This window comes from Maylandia zebra, linkage group LG11, assembly GCF_041146795.1.
Source record: "Maylandia zebra isolate NMK-2024a linkage group LG11, Mzebra_GT3a, whole genome shotgun sequence".
Lineage (NCBI taxonomy): Eukaryota > Metazoa > Chordata > Actinopteri > Cichliformes > Cichlidae > Maylandia > Maylandia zebra.
In genome coordinates, this window is record NC_135177.1 from 32,589,018 (window position 1) to 32,611,455 (window position 22,438).

A 22,438-nucleotide genomic window follows, 5' to 3' on the forward strand; every position below is an offset into this window, starting at 1 on the left:
TTCAGTTTTAATGATTGTTTTGTGTTCAGGCTGTGTGGGGAGAAGTGGGCTGCATTTGTACGTAGATGTTCCAGTAAATCTGACTGTGGTGGTGGTAAGACAGGAAATCCTTGATTCACACAAATAGGAAGTTATTGAAACCTATCAGCTAATGCAGAGCTTTAGTCAATACAAAGCATCCTCACATACTATGCCCTCTTCTGTTTAAGATAGGTCAGTGTGACATGGAGAGCCATGGTGATGGCATTCTCTCTGGATCTATAAGCTTTGTAGGCTTACGCTACACAGGGGTAGAGGAAGGGTGGATATGTTCTTTAATGCCAAGCACTTTGACATGATGGGTTTCTGAGCCACTAGTCAGTTAGACATCTGATGCTCATAATATACCTCATCTCATGTTGTTTTTGGTATTGTTGTTAATATTGTTGCTGTGCTTATTGTTGCATATCAACATAACCTATACTGTTTTTTTCTATACATATATTAAAATTACACTGTGGTTGAAGCATCTCGTAACTGTTTTGTGTGTCTATAGCTTCAAATTAATAACTACAAATGGATTTATAACCACCAGTGTTAGGTCCATATATTTATAGATCAGCTACATTTAACAAGCTATTCTAAAAATCACAAATATTCTCATTATTGACTATACTCTTTTGATGGGTACTGAAAACGAGCTTTCATATCTGTTTGATGTTATGTTTGTGTGTCCTCTGTGCAAAAATGGGAGAAGAGAATGGAAAAAATTGCTCACAAAAAGCGTGCCCTCCTCCTCCACCACCTCCTCCACCTCCTGTGCATCATCTCTGTCATTTTCTATTTCCACTCTATTTGTCACCCTTTTTCGTCTTTCATTCTCAACTTGTGCTTCACCCTTCACCCTCTCTCACATCTCTGTCTTCATCTTTCTAGTTTTCCCACCTTTTTTCAGCCCTCTGGAGAGAACATCCTACAGGTTGCTGCACTTACTGCCTGCCGTTTGGAATGCTAATGTGGTCGGCTGATGTGTGACACAGTGACCAGAGTGAAGATAGCTTGAAAGGAGGAGAGAATTGGGGAGTAGTAGGGAGGGAAATGAGAAAGCCAGAGTGAAAGCGAGAGAGCATAGGACCTCCGGGTTTTCAGGGGAGGGAGGGGAAGGTGAATAACAGAGCAGTAGAGGGGAGGGATGGAGGGATGTGACGTGAGCGAGCGGGAGTATGGAAACTGATCATTGCAGGCAGAGCAGCGCTGGATGATTTTACTCTCCCTCATCCTCTCTCTCTCTCGCTCTCTCTCTCTCACCACCCCACATCCCCTGTGATGCTGCTCTGACCAGACTCTGCCTCAGAGAAAAACAAACACTAACCCATCCACATACTCATACACTGACAGGAAGCAGAGAGGGCTGCTGCTGCTCCTTCCTTCCTCTTTTTCTTACACAGATACACACTCTTCCACTCCATCTAATTGCACAACACCCACCTTGCCTTGCAGCTAAGAGAAGATCAAGAGGAGGGCACGGCAGGAATGTGAGTGAGGAGCTGCATCTGAAAACGCCTGCCCAAAAGGACTCCTCCCTCATCTGTCTTGGTGATTAACTCCAGATCTGCAGCAGGTGAGCGAGGCATGTTGAATTCTCATCTGATTCCCTGTGTTGCATGTCGCAGTGGCCACTACCTACTGATTCTCTGTGTCAAAGCATTAGTGGTGTCTGAGCTAAGATCTTCTCCAAGTCGTGTGTAACACATGGTTCTACATGTTATCTCCTCACTGCACTACTAACTGATAATGAAGCTTATCTGATAACATTTGCAGAGCTGGGTTTTGTTCAGAGGATGCCAGCTGAGTGTTTTTGTGGGGATGCACTGCAGTCAGGCAACGCCGAAAAGGAGGATGATTACAGTGCAGTGCGAAGCAGGAACGTACTGCACACACCAGTACTATATTTGAGATTGTATCTCTGTGCTGGAATTAGACTCAGTGGAGATCTGATATAAACAACAAGATTTCCCATCAGCTCCTTTTCTTTTTTTTGCTGCCTGTGCAAAACATTAAGAAAGACAGTGCAGAGCGTTTCTAGTTTAAGCTCCAGAGGCAGATCAAAGTTTATGTGAGGGAGGCTGATTCCCACGCACGCAGTGTGTTAAGGCAGCAGCACCGGTGGCTTCATATTGTGTTGCTTTATCTTGGCTATATAGTGCATATAATAATAAAGACACTCAATTAAGTATATAGGCTTGATTTAGCCTATCACCTCTTCAGAGTAACTGTGGCACAAGCTTTCTGAACATTCATTCACATGCGTATTTACACACACACACACACACACACACACACACACACACACACACACACACACACGATCTTAGATATGATTTCAAACTAAAGTACACAAATTCATACCTCATACCAAGCACATTATTGTATATTAAATATACACAAGCGTACAAACACACACACACAGTTATTCTCCACATGAATGAACACTTGTTGATCCAGATTTTCAGTTCCCAGTTATTGGGTCAAATGCTTCACAGGCAATGTGAAACACACGCGCACATACACACACCCACACAGATGCCTGAGTGACACCTACAGAAACATCCAACTGCATCCACATTCGTTCCACAAAAATAAAAGGGAAAGCAAGGTCATGTGGATCTGAACAGCAGAGCTGTGATTTTGGCTGAATTGGTACTACTTCAGAGATGTGTTTGCATTGCGTGGCAATTCAGTATTTACTTTAATTAAAGGGCAAAAATCAGCGAGGCATGTTATCCATTCTCTGATACGATATCTAATCCTTAATACTCTCCTGTCAAACCTGAAATTAATGTTTGAACACCTTTGTTTTACATGTGATTGATGTTCTGTGTTTTGCCTTTGCTAAGTGGAGCACAATGCTTTACATCAGCCACAGAGTCTGACACGTTTTGTTTGACATCATGCTTTAAAAGCTGTTATAATGCAGACAAAAGTACTGGTGAAGCACAAACATTGACGCTACTTAATTTACCTCCAGTGAAACCCTGGATGTTGGACTCTGCTCAAAAATGGAAGTACCTGCCTACAAAAACCCATTTAGCCTGAACTTGATCACGTTGTCTTCATAGCAACCACTCAGGATGATGTTTTGAAGCAGCACCAAGGCGGATCTCTAATCTTTTAATGTCCAAATTAGGATTTTTTTTTTAAATACAAGGATCCCTCCACTTGTTGCAGACATTTCGTGATGTAACCATTTAAGCAAAACAGATGAGCTGACTTTAGATTCAGGGCTTATTTTCTTTCCTGCAGCGCTGCACATACATCACACCCATGGTCGAATTATGTATTTTTATAACTGGCTTTATTTTTTGTAATCTCTTTATTGAAATGCATATTCCAAGTACAAGGACCAAAACCACCAAAGCAACGATAGGCAGGAATATACTGCAATATTTGAGTTGTGACATTATGTATAACACAAATATTACACTTCCTGGGTTGATAGTTTTTAATTTTCATAAATTGAATTGTGAATACATGGGACTAGATATCACTTGTTTGTTTTTTAGTGTTGGGACTTGTTTCTATGTATAAAAAGATCAAATTTTTTAATGATAGTGTATTTTGTACCAACATGTCTTAAACTTTAAATTATTCATCCTGCTCTGGCTAACAAACACGAATCTCAATGCTTGAAACACCAAGATCTAGCAGAGGAAGAGGGATATTTTAGTTGAGATGGCAGCTGCAGAAGGAGGAACAGGCAGGAAGAAAAAATGTGCTCTGATTATCAGAGGAAAAATAATGTATCTATTTCTTTATTGCTTTAAAATGTGCCAGCAAATGTTTGCTTTCTCCAGCTAATTGGAGAATATATGTAATCCTGTTGTGTCTTATTCAGCAACAAAGCTGTTGCGTCTTACCAGCTTTGCTTTTTGTACTGACATTATGTAAAGAAAAGATGTCTGTGGGGGTGAATCGGGCTGATTTTGATGTCTTGTTGTGTTCCAGTGTGAGACTCCCTGCTGTGTGTTGCTGCACGGGGAATGCACGGTGGATATAGAGACGTGGCCTGAACACAATGAGCAGCCAGGACAAATGGGTCACACTGACCCCAGCTGAATTCGCCTTGCTACAGGAATACACTCAGTGTGAGTAGAGGAGGTACTCTCAGTTTGCATCTGACTGTGTTAAGGAAGCTGTGCTTTTTCTTCAGGGACAATAAGAGGTGACATTACACAGTCTGGTTGATATCTGTGTCCTTAAACTGCAGCCTAAAATGTATATTGTATACAAAAGTTGGACTTGCAACTGGTGTCTTCTAGTCTTACTGACCATTCAAAGTACTTTCACAGCGCAAACCACTTTATCTGCCTTACATAAGTGTCCAATTTAGAGTCACCAATCAATCTAACATGCATGTATTTAGAATACCAGGAACAGGGAGAAGTCAAAACTGCACACAGGATTGACCACAGCACAGGAATACAGCTTCAAGGTCTGAAAAGACAAACCAGTGCCTTAAACCTGGAATCTTTCTAATGGCCAGCAGGAAGATGACTCCTCTAGTTCCAAAAAAGAAGCTTGGTCATATGGAAGTCTATAGGACAATGACTGTTTGTCATCCTCGATGCCTCAGTAATTCTGAGCTCAGTCATTAGTTGCATGTGTTAATAAATACAACATGAATTTTGTAAATCCCAGTTAGAGCCAAAAAGGAAGAAAAACATGCAGAGCCCCTCTGTTTGTCAGTCAGATCAACCTTTTACTCATCACATCCAATTTCAACAGCAAAAATGCTCAGCCTTAATGTGTCACGACATGACAGTCTATGACCAGACTTCAGAACCATGGTAACCTCAGAAAATTTGCTTAGATTCTTCTGAAAGGATGAATTTTGTTTCATTATTTTTTTTTCTTTTCATAATCACAGTCAGGTAGCTTGAGAGTCAATTATTACAAAGTATTTGTGATGATTTAACCTAACAGTAGGAGACTGGAACTTCAGTCTCTTGATCAAATGTTGGTAACTTGATATCTACTGTGTACTTTTTCCATGTTTTGTAGTAGAAATACACCAATATGCTTTCTTGGGAATGCTTAAAGCCAGATTCATTGTCTGGTTTGTGTCTGGTTTATTTAGTTCTTTGTCTAACCAGAGAGGGTTATGAGAATTAAACTAAGGGATAGGCAAAGGAGATGGACTTATGTGCAGTCTCACAAACACCGTGTCACCAAACAGTCATTATTATTCCCTCTCACCTTTTCTTCTGTTTTTCTTTAGCAAGCAGATTTGTTTACATCATACTACTCCTTATTAATTTTTTGTCCTGAAAGTATAAAGTTTTGTCTACATTCTGAGTGCAGGATTTAAGGTGAAAATCTATTTGGTGACATCTTAATAAACTGTAGATCACCTACAGGTTTAAGTTATATACACAGATCCATCTTTTAAACTAGTTTGTGTAAACTGTGTTTTCAGCCTACATTCGGACAGAAGTTAAATCAACAAGTTTCTTGATGTTCTGATCCAAACGATAAATAGTTGAAATGTTGAAGTCATGCACGGTGACTCCTCTGTGTGATACTGAGATCTAGAGTTGCCATTAAAACACTTCTCTGTTCAGGTCAGCATGAAACATGCTTCTCTGTAGATACGTCATGTATAATCAGAGGAGGATAGGAATATGAAAATGTTTCATTGCTTTGATTGAAGCTTAATGCTGACCTTGGTCTTTGAGCAGATGAGTGAAAACATTTATTGTGAAGAAGCAGAAAACTGCAATTGACTTTTCATCAGCAGATTTTTTTAAATAAAAGAGATACTTGGGATTAGATAACTGAGCCGGTAAGTATACACGGACATTTCCTGTAATTTCTCATCCCAGCATTCTGGAGAATATTGTTCTCTTACTGGGATCTATACAATAAGACTGGGCCTCATTCTGCACTTTATGCTTAGAAATGTTTTTCCTTACAGACAAAATGGATATGCATGCAAAATTACAGTTTCATGAAATGCATGCACCTCCCAGTTTTGTTTTTACCACCATGTTTGTCTTAGTGAACCAGAATCGTTTTAAATTGAAAAGCCTGCACTCTATATTTGGAATCAGCATGCTGTTACTGCCACATTTCGTTTACCTCAGGGTGTATCACAGGGAGAGCACTGAAACTGAGAAAAGCCCGATCACTCACTAGGCCAGTTTTAGTTATGGACAGAGTTGAGCTAATCCCACCCAAACCATCTTCCTGCACAGCCAATTGAAAAAAAGCACAGAAAACACTTCTGACTGGAAAGACAGATTACAGCCCACCTCCAAAGTCTCCTATTGCACAGCCTTTAAATGCAATCAGTTAACACACAGAGGTGCTCTTCTCCCTTAGTTAACCCACGCACTTTAACATAAGGGTAGATCATCACATCATGTTTTTTTTTCTGCAGTTTGGAAAATGAGTATTTTGCTTCTGCTAAGTCCATAGGAGACTTTTCCATTAGTGCTTCTTTTCTCACAGGCTGCATGGCACTGAGACAGAGCCTACGACTGTGTGACTGCATTTACTTTTCCAGTAGATGTGTGTTGCGCATTTTATTCTTTTTATAAAAGGATATTTTTACTTGTGTACTACCCTGGCAGTGAATGAGCATCATAACAACAAGAAAATAAAAAAATAAATAAAATAAATAAATAAAACAATCCTGAGAGAGGAGAACCCACCAATTGAACAAGGACTCAAATCAGCATCTACAGGTTACATGTCAGCTGTTATAACATCAGGTCTTTGTGTTGCCCTCCTATTATTTATGACATGGCAGGCTGGAATTGAAAGCAAAGCTTAGTCTGCAATAACTAAGGCAATGAATGTTTTGTTCCCTGAGTGGTTGAGGCCTATAAAGATTTAAAAAAAAAAAAGAGAAGGAAACCTGCTCTTGAGGAATATCACTTTTGTTGTTTAGAAATAAGGTTCTAATAGTAATTTACTCTACGTGCCTTTCATATTCAAGTAAATGTGTTTTGTAATGAATTTAAGTCACTCTTAGTTAGGTTCTAATTGGCAACAGGTCGACATAGTTTTCCTTATATAAAAAAGACGAGAATTTAACCTCTGCAACAACAAAAAAATGGCTATCCTGTTTGCTAACAGGCTGAAACATTAAAGCTGTTAGGATAAACATATCCTAGACTGATCCCTCCACAAAAAAGGAAATAGATGACGTATTCTGCTCGAACTCTCTGCTACAAAAGCAAAACAAATATGTTTAAGTATCTCCTCATTAACTCGTGTCACTGCTTTGTTTATTTAATTTTCTCCAATTCACACGTGAGTTTTGAGTTGAGGCAAGTTTTCACTTCGTCACTGGAAGTTCTTGGAAAGCTGGCAGGATTTCAGCATCATGCCTTCCGTAATCCTCCTCATAAATGGAAGCAAAACCCAGACGTTCCCGTGCACTACGCACAAACACATATTCTCTCCAGTAGCATCAAACCACCACGGTAACAACAACAGTGTGTCTGTTAATGTAAACTGCAGTGCAGTTAGAGTCGCTGTGGTTAACATCAGTTGTTCTAATTATATAATCTTGACGTTGTAATTGCCTGCTCTAACTTGTCTTGCTGATGTAGAAAACTGAAGCTGCTGAAGCGTTTAATCTTTGTGGCGAGCTATGATTGATTCATTTGCAGCCCAACAGTTGGCTTCCCTGCTCACCAGGCTGCGCTCTGGATTCCTGGAGTTTATGTTACGCTCCAACATGTTGACACATTTCATCATTTGAAATGGTACCAGGAATGGAAAATATGATGATACCTGGCATGCTGCAGGACGACGTGCACCACCCACGCATAGTTTTGGACAGACGCTGGAGATACGAACACCAGTCACAGTAAATCGTTTAAAGTGAGACAAATTATGGAACTAGCTGTGGAGAAGAATAGTTGTTACGTATTCAGTGTTTCTACAACCTAAGTGGTGTTTTTGTAGTGTCCTTGTGTAACGTCACAGTAGATGTTTCATATGTCAGTTATTTTCAGTCCCAAACAAGACATCTTTTAGTCATTTGAAACAATTTTTTATTTCATTTGCTCTTAGTTTGAATCTTAATAATTAATGCTTTCCATCTCTTTAGCTCTTGTACCAGCTTCTCACTTGGTTTAAAACAACATTGTTCTTCATTCTGTGAAACGCTCCTCTTCTTTTTGGCACATAGTGCATTATGGTGGGGTTTTTACGTGTTTTGCAAATATTTTGGGTTTGAATCATTCAAAATAGAAGAAAGGGGAGAAGGGAAGAAGTATAATAAAAAAAGAGACACATAGTGGTCATAATGGGCAATTATCTACACATGTGTGGAGGCACATGCACGTGGATGTGTGTGTGTGGAAGACAATTTCTGGATAATTATGTTTCAATGAGCTTGGGGCGATTCTTTGTGCCCTCTGCAGCTACAGGTTATTAAAATATCCCTTTATCTGAGCTATAACAATGGACATCACATCCCCTCGCCTTCCTTTTTAATCTCTACTTTTATCTCCCTTGTACTGCATCTCACCCTTCATTCTCATTAAAGTGAGGAGTTCACACTTTCATAACGATTTAATGGCCGTGTGCTGAGGCAGGCACCTAAGATCTGGCTCACAACAATTAAGAGCTTCTATCCATATAATAGATTTACTAATGCAAGTTATGTGGCAGTGAGCTGTTTAACAGAAGGGCAATTATTTACCAAAGAAGGTAAAAAAAAATCCTCAGAGTGTTTATGAGCCTCAAAAACATTACATTTCTGTTCTGTTGTTCCTCATTATTGTGTGGCACAGAATGGTTAAATCATTATCCTGATAGAGAAAACACACTGTAATTCAGCTGTGCCTGCTGAATGTAACAGGCAGTGGATACATAATCACTCTGCTCGGTAATGGTTTTGCGTAGTTGGTGTGCTCATAAAGATGGTCAATAATGATGACACACAGTCAGTTCAGTGTGGGTTGTTTATTTCTAGTCTGTATTGGTAAAATGCGTCCTGAGAAAATCAAAGATCCAAAGCTATTAGTGCAGGAGGTGACAAATTGCTGTCGAGAGGGGAAGAGAGCTCAAATGCAAATGCAAATAGAGACAGAATACCTGCTATTATTAGCAATAACACATAGATTTTTGGACATGTCTTTTCTTCAGAATCTGCAGTGTGGTAAATAAGGTCCAAGCTCTTGTATAGTAACTGGTGGCTCTATAGCAGACTACATCTATTTAAGGTCTGATTCTCTGAAATACGTTTTTTTTCTATCAAATTCTTTTTATACAGGTTTATTCTTATTTGCTTTATTTCCCTTCCTTAACTGCAAGGCTAACCTCTCAACAGATCAGATGATTATAAATCTGGGGCATGCTGTTCGGTTTCATAAACAGCAGCATAACCTCAGCTTCCCGGGCTGCTGGATTTACCTCATAGCAGGTTGGGATTTTAGTTCTAGAAACATTTATTCAGCTCAAACACACAAGCAGACAAACATATGTTCACTGGACACTTCAGTTATGCCCTGTTGGAACTGGATTGGAGCCCATTTTACCTTGAGAACTGTTCTAATTATTCATGGTACAGATTCAACAAGGTGCTGGAAACATTCCTCAGACATTGGTGCATATCGGCATGATAACACCACACTATTGCTGCAAATCCTTGATGTAAATCTCCTGTTTCAGCACACCCTGAGCTGCTCTAGTAGATTAAGATCTGCTGACAATGTAGTGAACTCACCGTCAGGTTCCAGAAACCAGATTTTCACTTTGCAACATAGAAATGGTCAGCGCCAATACTCAGGTGGCCTGTGGTGTTTGTTGATGCTCCACTAGTACTAAGGGGCACAACGTGTTTTTACATTATTATTACACAACCACATTATTACATCACTACCACCAGTAACCACTGGTACCATTCATGCTGTCTTATTGTTTGCACCCAATTGTAACCCTACCATTCCAGTGCTGCAACAGAAATCAAGACAAAAAGTGAATTATGTGAATTATAACCGCAGCTTCATGTTTTTAAGCTAACAGAAGTGGCACTCAGTGTGGTCCTCTGCTGCTGTGACCTGCTTCAGTTTTTTTGATATGTTGTGCATCTAGAGATGGTCTTCTGCATTCCTTGGTTGTAACAAGTGGTTTTTTGAGTAAGGATTGCCTTGCTCGAAGCATGTCTGCTGATTCTCCTCTGACTTCTGACATCAACAAACCATTTTTGCACAGAGGGCTGCTATTTACTGGATAATTTCTTCTTTTTGGGCTCTTTATTGTAAACCGTAGGGATGGTTGTGTTGAAAACTCCCGGCAGATCAGCAGTTTCTAAAACACTCAGATCCACCACCTGATGCCAACAATCATGCTGTGCACAAAGTCCCTTAAATCATCTCTAGTCACCATTCTGATACTCAGTTTGAATTTCAGTAGGCCATCTTGACCAATGGCCAGTGCATATTTATCTGTTGGTGACGATGAAAAACAGTAATTAAACAGTAATTACTTATCAACATAAAAAATATCCCTCACAGGCCTTTTTCATTTGTATAAAGAGAGCAGAAAGATACCATACGTGAAGCACAAACTTAAACAAGCTTCTTAATGTAATTTGTAATGTGCACACACCAACTTGTGCTTAGAGAGAAATGTGAGAAAATTAACTTCACTAACATTAGAACCTGGTATCTGTGGTGCAGCAAATTGATTCAGCAGTAGGGCTCATAAACTCTCTGTAGCATGCAGTAATTATCACAGCAAATCTCTGCCTGATGAAGTTATTTTTGTCCAGTGCTGAGTGCTTAAACAGAGAGTGAAAATAATGAGCCACTGTGGTGATTTCAGTCTGTTTTTTAGTCACAGCAGTCTTTGGCATTTTGTCTCTTTCAGGGAAATGACAATAGTTATATCATTTTTGTGTGGTTCAATTCAGATTTTTAACTTTACATAATGTTTACATTTAATATTTACCCATATCGAGTTGTATTATCATGTAATATATGCTACACGCGACTGTGACCACAGTTAAAGTGGGCACACCTTCAGCTGTGTGTGTACGACTGCTTTTAGAGAGATAAATAGAGCAGATATACTGTATTCATATTCACATTTACTACATTCACCCACCTTGTCCCCCAACTGCCTATGCTGAGTCTGACTGTCACACATTAGTCTGCACTGGATGTAACAATACCTGCATGCAGTAGCAGTGGCACATCTGTCACAGAAATGCTGCAGGTTGAATTGGTAGTGGAATTAAAATTATCCAGCAGAAAAAGAGCAGCAGAAGGATGAAATCACAGCTGCAGCTGAGGTCCGAGCAACAACCACACCGAGGCACCGCCTCAATCATCAATGCTAGACAAACATCTGCATCTCAGCCAGTGGGTGTATAGAGATTGGTTATTAATAAGTAATGAGCAGTAAATATTTGCTTAGTTTTCCCTTAACTTGAAAGATACAGTAATTTGGCTATACAAATACACCAGCTGTTCATATGGACTAGAAGGAATACAAAGGTTTTGGTATATTTAAATCCTGTACACTCTACCTCTAACAATAAAATTAGATCATACTGTATATAAAATATTCACACTTGTAGTTTTCTAGCTGTTAATTTGCTACAACTATAAACTGAGTGTTCAGGATTTATTTTTCCATGTCACGACAAAATATAGCGCTTACATCATAAATGAGAAGTATTTTTTAAAAATGCTAAAGATGTATCTACCAAAAATAAAAAATAAAAATGAAAATTATTCAGGGCTATTTTATTCTTCTGTCTGCCTTAGAAGTAGTACCTTATACAAGTTAAGTGTATTATGTTTGTGTATTATTTTATTTCAAGTGAATACTTTTTCCCAGAACTTGTAATTTACCACATTTTTTACATCTTAGGGGAATTAACCTGATGCATTTTCCTTTATCTAAGTACTAATTCACTTTGCAAGCAGCCTGCATATTTCATTAATGGTCCATCTCTTCCCTGCTGAAAATAGTTATTTGGTATTGTATTTGTTTTAGTATGTTATTGTGACCTTTACATGTGTTCACAATTCTGTTTTATCTAGTTGTTATCCCCGGTTGGTGTTTTCAACTCCTGCCCTGTATTTGAACTTGAGGTACTTTTACAAATGTCTGCCATGCCTGTTTACGTGTCCTGTTAAAGGCCATGGCTGGTTTGTAGTTGTACTAAATGTGGATGATATATTTAATGAAGCCCTGAATAATGGTTAATATAAAAAATGATCTAAAAGATATTAAGTCAGGTTTCATTCATGGTCTGACCTTTACAGTTGGTAGAGCAGAATACATCTTCACAGGTCTGACTCACATATGGAGGTGTGTCTCCCTGTAGGCATCAAAATGCTGCATCCAAGTTAAATCAGCAATACTGAGTGCATGACGTGCATGCCTCTATAGCACTTACAGGTGCATCCACACCTGCATGGGTACAGAAAAAAATGACACCTACTGCAGATAGGGTAACTCCATGAACCCACATTTGTTTTTATAAATTAAAAACCAGAAAATGCAAAGTACTTTGAACTATATAATATAACTGAATTATGTAGATATCAATCATATATAAAACATAACACAAATAAAGCATGTCTGAATGTTTTCTCATAGACTCAACCAAGAAGCTGAAGGATGTGCTGCAGGAGTTCCATGGAGATGGTGTGTTGGCTAAATACAATCCAGAAGAGGTATGTTCAGTTTATACTGGATTATATAACACATAGTTTATAGTCTATTGACTCAGGAAATGCCAACAGCAAGCATATATCACACTTCAGCATTTCTTTCCGAAAACATGAGTAAGTGATTTAGAGAGATTTTAAACATGCATACATTTTAAAGATAAAACAATAATCAAGAACGCAACTAAAAAAAAAAAAATACTCAACTACTAATTGCTGCATCATAACAGTTCACAAATCTCTAATTCAATAACAGATAATCACAACTACATAACTGCATTTTCAAAATGTGTGTAAATATGTGATGTGCTTATTTTGTGCATTTTAAATGACATAACCATGTGATACTTCCATGAATATGTCGCGATTCTTTCTTTCTTCAATGCTGCGGAGTGTAGAAGCAGGAAATTCTCAGCCAGGTATCTGCTGTCTCTTCCTCTTGATTTATTTTTCATTTACTGTCTGTGTTTTTCTAGTTTCTCTAATCACTAAATAATTGAACTCTCTTAAGGATTGTAGAAACTTCTAGAGGCAATGCAACCTATTGCAGGAAAATATTAAACCCTTAAAGTGTTTACCACAATCTGGCAATAACCATGTGCGTGAGCAAAATGACATTAAAAAAATAGGCTCACTGTTGTATCTGTCTGAACACAACTTGCAAATTGATACAGCTAGCAAAACACAACAAAATAAAAACAGTTGTCATCAAAGCTGCATAAAAAGGCATCTGTATGTAGGCCACACATAGTGCAGTAAATAAAAGAAGCTAAAACCCAAAACAATTCAGACATAGCCAAGTACAAAAATGTGCAACATTTTGCAAAATATTGAAAACATGATACTGAAAATCCTCGGCATTTCACTCAAACCTGAATTCAACAACTAGCCCTCTTATTTTTATTTTGTTTTAGGAGATTGACTTCCAGGGCTTTAAGGTCTTTATGCAAACATTCCTGGAGAGTGAACTCCCTGAAGAGTTCTGTCAACACCTTTACATGTCGTTTAGCAACAAAGGACCCAAACCCAGTCCCTCATCTTCTGACAAACCTCGAGTCTCTGGTAAGTGTAGAAAAGAAATTCTTTCCCTAACATGCCCTCAGTTCATAAACACAGCATGTTGGTGTTTTATAGTCAGTGATGTGTATAAGAAAACATCCCCACTTGTGTTGCTAAGGTTCAGCCAATATGTCAGTTATTCTCGTCCTTCACTGCGCTTCTTTTGGGGATTGTTATTGTCATCGTAGAGAATGAATCACTTTACTCTTCCTTTGCTGTGTGAAAAAAAATGGCGCCGTCACTGTTTCTGTTTTGTGCCATTGGACAATTTATTCAATTTAATGCCAAGTCCAGCCCGATGGCACTCAGTGTAAATTGTAGTGTAGAAGCTGCCAATTGACTTGGCAATAGTTTTGTTTGTTTATAGCAATATACTAATGTCTCATTTGTGTGTGGTAATGACTAACTGATATTAAAATAATACTTAACACTTCAGATCAGTCCTCCTTCAGACAGCATCTCCTGCACTGCCACTTGGCTTTGACACCTCCTTGACTGCCTACCAGCTCAGATAATTAATAATAAAGTCTGTCTCGTGTCACTGAGTGCTAAAAAGCAACATGTGTTTTATCTTCAAGTGACCAGGCTCTCTAGCTCTCATTAGATAAGGTTTTTATGAAGTTTCATTGTCCACAGAGGAAGGAGGTTGGGGTGGATGATTTGAATTTTTGAGACAATAAACTCAGAGTAAGTTGGGCAAAACTGTCTTGGTATTGTTTTTATTACACTTCTAATATTGGCGGCCTTTAATAAATCCTCAATAAAAATGTCAAAATACAAAATGTAATCTTAATTTATGGTTTTCATAAACTGAACAATAAACTTGTATAACCATAATGTTCAGTTTATTGTGGTATATTTCTCCAGTGTGATATCATGACACACAAGGTGACTAAGCAGTGAGAACAGTGTGTATGTGAACTAGCTATTGACTATACTGCCAGAGCTTGAGTTGGCTAATCTCCTGGTTCAGCTTTACTTCATGTATAATAGGTCCAAAAGGAAAACTTAAGCAGATCACTCAAGGTTTAAAAATAAATAAAAGAAAATGAGGGAAAAATATTTTCTCTTCCCATAATAAATAAAAAAGGTGTTTAAACATCTGTTTGTCTGCCTTATAAGAACAAATACATGAAACATATATACACTTAATAGCAATGTTAACAACAATATTAATAATGAACTTTCGTGTGTGTGTGTGTGTGTGTGTGTGTGTGTGTGTGTGTGTGTGTGTGTGTGTGTGTGTGTGTGTGTGTGTGTGTGTGTGTGAGAGAGAGAATGAGTAGATAAATAAATAAAAATAAATACAATAAAATAGATAAAGCCCAAACCAAGAGATTCAGTTAAAACATAACATTTCTGGTACCAAATATTCTGAATTTTTTTGAATACATTCAACCATTTTTAAGATATAGCTTCTTTTCTTTTTACATGCAGTGAACAAATCTGTCATAAGCACTCTGTTTTTGGAGGATACCTTTTCTGGCATAATGCATAGATGGAAAATCATATCTAAGACATTAGTTGTAAGTGTATATTGTTATTTAAGTGGAGAACTTTTTGGAATAATGGGTTGTCTAACAAAAACATCAGCTTTGTTTCATGAAACAAGACAGCTGCACCATCTGTGTGAAATGTCAGCTTCAGATAAAGTACAACCGGACCTCATTCTAAGTGTCCTAACAATAATTACAAAACAAACTCAGAATTGTCATGACTCCCAGCTTTGGGAAAGATAACCTTGTAGTAGAGCTATTCACAAATTTCTGTTAAAACTATGTAAATAATGTGTAGCAAATGTTTGTGTAGGCTTGATTAAATGTAAAATTTTCATAACTAGGTTTCCTCCAAAAACATTGTATTGTTCCTAATTACTGTGAACTTAAATAACAATAACTAAAAATGATGTGTGATGATGTGTGTGGGCTTTAGTTGTTACATTTGATTTGAAGCACAGTTAAAATAATGGAATTGCCTCCCAGATTTAGACATGTTTCTGCCATTGAACCACAGGAAAAAATGAGTTTATTATAGAAAGGTTATATAAAAAAATGTTCTCCAGTTACTAGTCTTATTCTGTGACTGGAAATTGAAAACTTTCCTTGTGGAGATTGAGGAGTACTGGAGTACATTTACAGCAAAACAATGAGGTTTCTATAACTGCCATTCTATAAATTCATTTGTAGCCTTACATAGAGGCATTATTTTTTTCTTGAAAGTAATACTTGGTTAGCTGGTAGTGCATTAGTAAGTAAATTAATAATCATAAAGAGTGAACATAATATCCTAATATAGTTTGAATACACAGCCTGGTAATTGGTTTGATTCAAAGGTTTAAAGAATCTTAACAGGTTACTGTATTTACTCATGTATTAAATGTAAGTTTAACTCAATCAGGACAAAAGCTGTCCACAGAATAAAAAAACTTAGAAAAATAACAAGAAATATAGTTTACCTAAGGCCATTAACTTAGATTATTCATATCATGATCTTTTGCACATGCAGCATTTGATCACATTGTTTGCCCCAATTACGAGGCTGTGTGAAACTGGATCAGTGCAGCCTGTGCGAGTGTTTCGATTCGCCCTTATTGATCCAGCATGCTAGCTATAAGCCCTCCCATCACCCTTTGTGTCCATCTAATGACACAGAATGAAGCAAGTGATATGTTTTAAAGAAGAAACTCAGACATTAATGAGAAACCAAACCCAAATTCCTGTTTTCAGGTCCAGTAAATTTAAAGCTTAGTCTTCACAGTTCATTTGGTAGACGGTTGCCCTAATTTGTGTCATTAATAGCGGACCTTTTCTTGCACTTATAAAGGACATATTTTTCTAATGTATCCGTTTTCTCTTAAACAACAGAACTTCTCTATTTATGGTCACTTAAAAAACCCAGTATTCTCTTCAGTTCATTGTGTGTCATGACCTATGACATTTATCCACCCATGGGATGAATGTGAGGTCGTTATGGAATCATTATTGTTAAAGTTACCCAATCTCGCTACTGCTACTGCCGTCTGAGGAATTTTGCTAAGTATTAACTTTTAATGGCACTCATTTGTCATGATTGATTTTCCCTCTCAGTTAGGCCATTGTAACACTATTTAAACTGGTATCAATCAGAAATCAGTCAGTAAATTAAAAATGCAATAGAAAGACCCCTAAAAATTTGTTTTCAAAGTGACATTAAGATTTTGTTATTACTTTAAAGGCCCTTCATGGCCTGGGAGACAGTAGAATTGGAGAGACAGTAGAATTCATGTCTCAGCACAATCTGACATTTTGTCATTTTACTTCTTTAACTATTACATTTAGTTTAGGTTATTAGGTTATTATTTTGTGCTGTTTTGACTTTGCATTTGAGTCTTGCATGTCTTTATTGATGTGAAAATGGTTTCTAAGATTTAATCTTAGTGTTTAAATTTTTTAGTTTTTTAATCTTTGATTTGATGTTGTGTGTTTTAATTTTGTAAAGCTGGTTTTTCTACATACTCCTACAGAGTAGGAGTACAGATGTTACTCACTCCTGTAGGCTTTATTTTGAGCTTTAGTTTTCCCATAACAAGAGAAACATTATCTATTTATGTTTTCTGTTTGCTTTATTTTATTTTATGTGAGCACAGTGAATTGATAATGTAGCTAACACTACTAAGTGTTTGCCTCTGCCCTACCCTCTCTGCTCACACTGCATTTTAACACTGACAAATTTCGAGTAAATCTGTTCTCATTTGCATATTTTTCTCTTTTTGTTGTCACACTGTGGTACAAACACGGAATATTGAATGAAACACAACCCATTAAGACTAATGTAAAACAGCTGCCCCTTTCAAAACATTTATAACCTGCTTCTCTGCACAGCTAAAATCCCAGTGTTACAGCTTAAAAACAACAAGAAAGAAACAAACAAAAGACAAACAAACAAAACAGCTGATTGGGTTTTTCTACATGTTGTACTTGACTGTAATGTACGTGTTATGTACTATATTGTGACGTTTACAGCATTTTCACTGAGCAGCTTAGTTCTCCAATACTCACAAATGAGAGGCTGTCACAGTGGCATTAACCTTTATGTATATAACCACTATAGTCTCATCTTCAGTGGACCAGCTGACCTTTCAAAGGAGAGTGGGACCTTAAAAGGACAAGAGCTAAAGCAGAGTAAACAGCAGAGTTGCAGCAATGTAGAGCATGAAAATATGTGTCAATTTGTTCATTTTATGCCAAATTATGAGGCTGTAAATAATAAGTATATTGATTTGGACCATTAAACACAATGTGATAGGGCTGAAGTATTGTCATCCCTAGACACCATACACATGCAGATTGTTCTGACTATATATGACTGATATCAGACATCCAAACCCAGTAGCTTATTGGGCTAACATTAGAGGTGGCATAAAGGATGTTTTAACCTTTCATGTGTTGGTCCTGCAGGACTAAAGCTGATCAAAGGCAACTCCACCCCTCTGAAGACCCCTACTCTGCCCAGGCCCCTAGATACAGTGCAGCTTAAGGACATTGTGTGTTACCTCTCCTTGCTAGAGGGTGGGCGTCCTGAGGACAAGCTTGAATGTGAGTATCATCCTATGTCACATGTCTGGGGCCTATGTTAATATGCAGTAAACATCAGCAGTAATGTGCAGATAGTGATTGTACTTCTCCTAACACTATGCAATATGCAAAAAACACTGGGAACCTTGAATATACAAATAAAAAGATAAAATGCAGATGCCAAACAACTGAGGTACCAGTAGGCAGAAGAAATGTCACTGGTTGTTAGAGCTCAGTGGGTGAAAAGCAGTTTTTCAGGCCAAATAAGGTCAAACTGAAGCCCAGTGAAAAAGACAAGAGAGTGAGAGGGAGCAAGGCAGTGACTCCTGGCAAAGCGATATCTCTTTGTCTGTGGATGCATGCTCTAGTGTGTGCTTATTAGCAAAATAATAATAAACCACACATGCCTCATATGTACCAACCTTTCTGTTAAGAAACTGTGACTCTTTGGTCAAAAAAATAACTCATGGTCAAAAAATAACCAGTGTTAAAACACATCTCTGTGAACTGAATGAGATCTAGAAAAAGACTCGTAACAGTGTGAAGTGGTTCCTTCTGAATGTGCTTTTTTAAGTGTGGGGACAACCTTAAAAAGAACCTTCAGTAAAGGTTTGAAAAATGTTGACCTTTGTTCTCAAGCTGTGATTGTGCTCTGAAAAGCTCTCGGTCCTTGACTTGCCTATGGATGTTTAGCTCAGCCAGTTTTTCACATTTTCTTTTTCTGTTTGGGCTTTGATGAAAGATTTGTGGAATTCTTAAATCTAAAAATATTTCAGTGGTAGACTTTTTTTAACGAATACCCAAAGAAGATTTTTTTTAATGTAATATATTTCCTGTTGCAATAGTAAATGTTCATATAGACCCATTCATGTTTTGGTGAGGATTCAGTGCAGCTTTATTTTTTTAATTTTTTTGTATCCAGTAGGAGTTTGTCTGTATATAGTCCAATTTCTTTTAAACTACTTTGAAGTATAATTTGAGTGATAAAAACTTTGCTTCATGAGGTAGTCAATTGAAATGGTTTTCCAACAAGATCTCAAATTTGGACTCATCAGACCAAAGCACAGATTTCCACTGGTCGAATGTCCATTCCTTGGGTTTCTTGGCCCAAACAAATCTCTTCAGTTTGTTGCTTTTTCTTAGCAGTAGTTTAATAGCAGCTATTTGACAAAAACGGCCTGATTCACGCAGTCTCCTTTGAACAATTGATGTAGAAACATGCCTGCTACGGGAACTCTGTCTTGCATTTACAATGGCTTGCAAAAGTATTCAGCCCCCTTGAATTTTTCCACATTTTGTCACCTTACAGCCACAAACATGAATCAATTTTATTGGAATTCCCCGTGAAGGACCAACACAAAGTGGTGCACACGTGAGAAGTGGAACGAAAATCATTCATGATTCCAAACATTTTTTACAAATAAATAACTGAAAAGTGGGGTGTGTGCAATTATTCTGCCCCCTGAGTCAATACTTTGTAGAACCACCTTTTGCTGCAGTTACAGCTGCCAGTCTTTTAGGGTACGTCTCTACCAGCTTTGCACATCTAGAGACTGAAATCTTTGCCCATTCTTCTTTGCAAAACAGCTCCAGCTCAGTCAGATTAGATGGACAGCGTTTGTGAACAGCAGTTTTCAGATCTTGCCACAGATTCTCGATTGGATTTCGATCTGGACTTTGACTGGGCCGTTCTAACACATGGATATGTTTTGTTTTAAGCCATTCCATTGTTGCCCTGGCTTTATGTTTAGGGTCGTTGTCCTGCTGGAAGGTGAACCTCCGCCCCAGTCTCAAGTCTTTTGCAGACTGCAAGAGGTTTTCTTCCAAGGTTGCCCTGTATTTGGCTCCATCCATCTTCCCATCAACTCTGACCAGCTTCCCTGTCCCCGCTGAAGAGAAGCCCCCCCAGAGCATGATGCTGCCACCACCATATTTGACAGTGGGGATGGTGTGTTCAGAGTGATGTGCATTGTTAGTTTTCCTCCACACACAGCGTTTTGCATTTTGGCCAAAAAGTTCCATTTTGGTCTCATCTGACCAGAGCACCTTCTTCCACATGTTTGCTGTGTCCCCACATGGCTTGTGGCAAACTGCAAACGGGACTTCTTATGGGTTTCTGTTAACAATGGCTTTCTTCTTGCCACTCTTCCATAAAGGCCAACTTTGTGCAGTGCACGACTAATAGTTGTCCTATGGACAGATTCCCCCACCTGAGCTGTAGATCTCTGCAGCTCGTCCAGAGTCACCATGGGCCTCTTGGCTGCATTTCTGATCAGCGCTCTCCTTGTTCGGCCTGTGAGTTTACAGTGGGGCAAAAAAGTATTTAGTCAGCCACCGATTGTGCAAGTTCCCCCACTTAAAATGATGACAGAGGTCAGTAATTTGCACCAGAGGTACACTTCAACTGTGAGAGACAGAATGTGAAAAAAAAATCCATGAATTCACATGGTAGGATTTGTAAAGAATTTATTCGTAAATCAGGGTGGAAAATAAGTATTTGGTCACCTCAAACAAGGAAAATCTCTGGCTCTCACAGACCTGTAACGTCTTCTGTAAGAAGCTTTTCTGCCCCCTACTCGTTACCTGTATGAATGGCACTTGTTTGAACTCATCATCTGTATAAAAGACACCTGTCCACAGCCTCAAACAGTCAGACTCCAAACTCCGCCATGGCCAAGACCAAAGAGCTTTCGAAGGACACCAGGAAAGGTATTGTAGACCTGCACCAGACTGGGAAGAGTGAATCTACAATAGGCAAGCAGCTTGGTGTGAAAAAATCAACTGTGGGAGCAATCATCAGAAAATGGAAGACATACAAGACCACTGATAATCTCCCTCGATCTGGGGCTCCACGCAAGATCTCATCCCGTGGGGTCAAAATGATCATGAGAACGGTGAGCAAAGATCCCAGAACCACACGGGGGGACCTGGTGAATGACCTGCAGAGAGCTGGGACCAAAGTAACAAAGGTCACCATCAGTAACACACTACAACGGCAGGGAATCAAATCCCGCAGTGCCAGACGTGTTCCGCTGCTGAAGCCAGTGCATGTCCAGGCCCGTCTGAAGTTTGCCAGAGAGCACATGGATGATACAGCAGAGGATTGGGAGAATGTCATGTGGTCAGATGGAACCAAAGTAGAACTTTTTGGTATAAACTCAACTCGTCGTGTTTGGAGGAAGACGAATACTGAGTTGCATCCCAAGAACACCATACCTACTGTGAAGCATGGGGGTGGAAACATCATGCTATGGGGCTGTTTTTCTGCCAAGGGGACAGGACGACTGATCCGTGTTAAGGACAGAATGAATGGGGCCATGTATCGTGAGATTTTGAGCCAAAACCTCCTTCCATCAGTGAGAACTTTGAAGATGAAACGAGGCTGGGTCTTCCAACATGACAATGATCCAAAACACACCGCCCGGGCAACAAAGGAGTGGCTCCGTAAGAAGCATTTGAAAGTCCTGGAGTGGCCTAGCCAGTCTCCAGACCTCAACCCCATAGAAAATCTGTGGCGGGAGTTGAAAGTCCGTGTTGCTCGGCGACAGCCCCAAAACATCACTGCTCTCGAGAAGATAGGCATGGAGGAATGGGCCAAAATACCAGCTACTGTGTGTGCAAACCTGGTAAAGACCTATAGTAAATGTTTGACCTCTGTTATTGCCAACAAAGGTTATGTTACAAAGTATTGAGTTGTATTTTTGTTATTGACCAAATACTTATTTTCCACCCTGATTTACGAATAAATTCTTTACAAATCCTACCATGTGGATTCATGGATTTTTTTTTTTTCACATTCTGTCTCTCACAGTTGAAGTGTACCTCTGGTGCAAATTACTGACCTCTGTCATCATTTTAGGTGGAGGAATTTGCACAATCGGTGGCTGACTAAATACTTTTTTGCCCCACTGTAGGTGGACGGCCTTGTCTTGGTAGGTTTACAGTTGTGCCATACTCCTTCCATTTCTGAATGATCGCTTGAACAGTGCTCCGTGGGATGTTCAAGGCTTGGGAAATCTTTTTGTAGCCTAAGCCTGCTTTAAATTTCTCAATAATTTTATCCCTGACCTGTCTGGTGTGTTCTTTGGACTTCATGGTGTTGTTGCTCCCAATATTCTCTTAGACAACCTCTGAGGCCGTCAC

At 38.7% G+C, this 22,438-nt stretch overlaps 1 protein-coding gene across 1 annotated transcript in view; it reads left to right on the top strand.

Moving 5' to 3' along the window:
- The first annotated feature begins 1,222 nt into the window (after positions 1-1,222).
- Positions 1,223-22,438, top strand: part of dgkb (diacylglycerol kinase, beta) — an 80,627-nt gene continuing 59,411 nt past the window's right edge. Inside the window, exons 1-6 of the mRNA XM_004560186.4 lie at positions 1,223-1,600; positions 3,985-4,124; positions 12,613-12,689; positions 13,082-13,102; positions 13,598-13,745; positions 18,179-18,316. Coding sequence (XP_004560243.1) covers positions 4,055-4,124; positions 12,613-12,689; positions 13,082-13,102; positions 13,598-13,745; positions 18,179-18,316 — 454 coding nt within the window. The 5' untranslated portion in view covers positions 1,223-1,600; positions 3,985-4,054. The remainder of the gene's footprint in view (positions 1,601-3,984; positions 4,125-12,612; positions 12,690-13,081; positions 13,103-13,597; positions 13,746-18,178; positions 18,317-22,438) is intronic.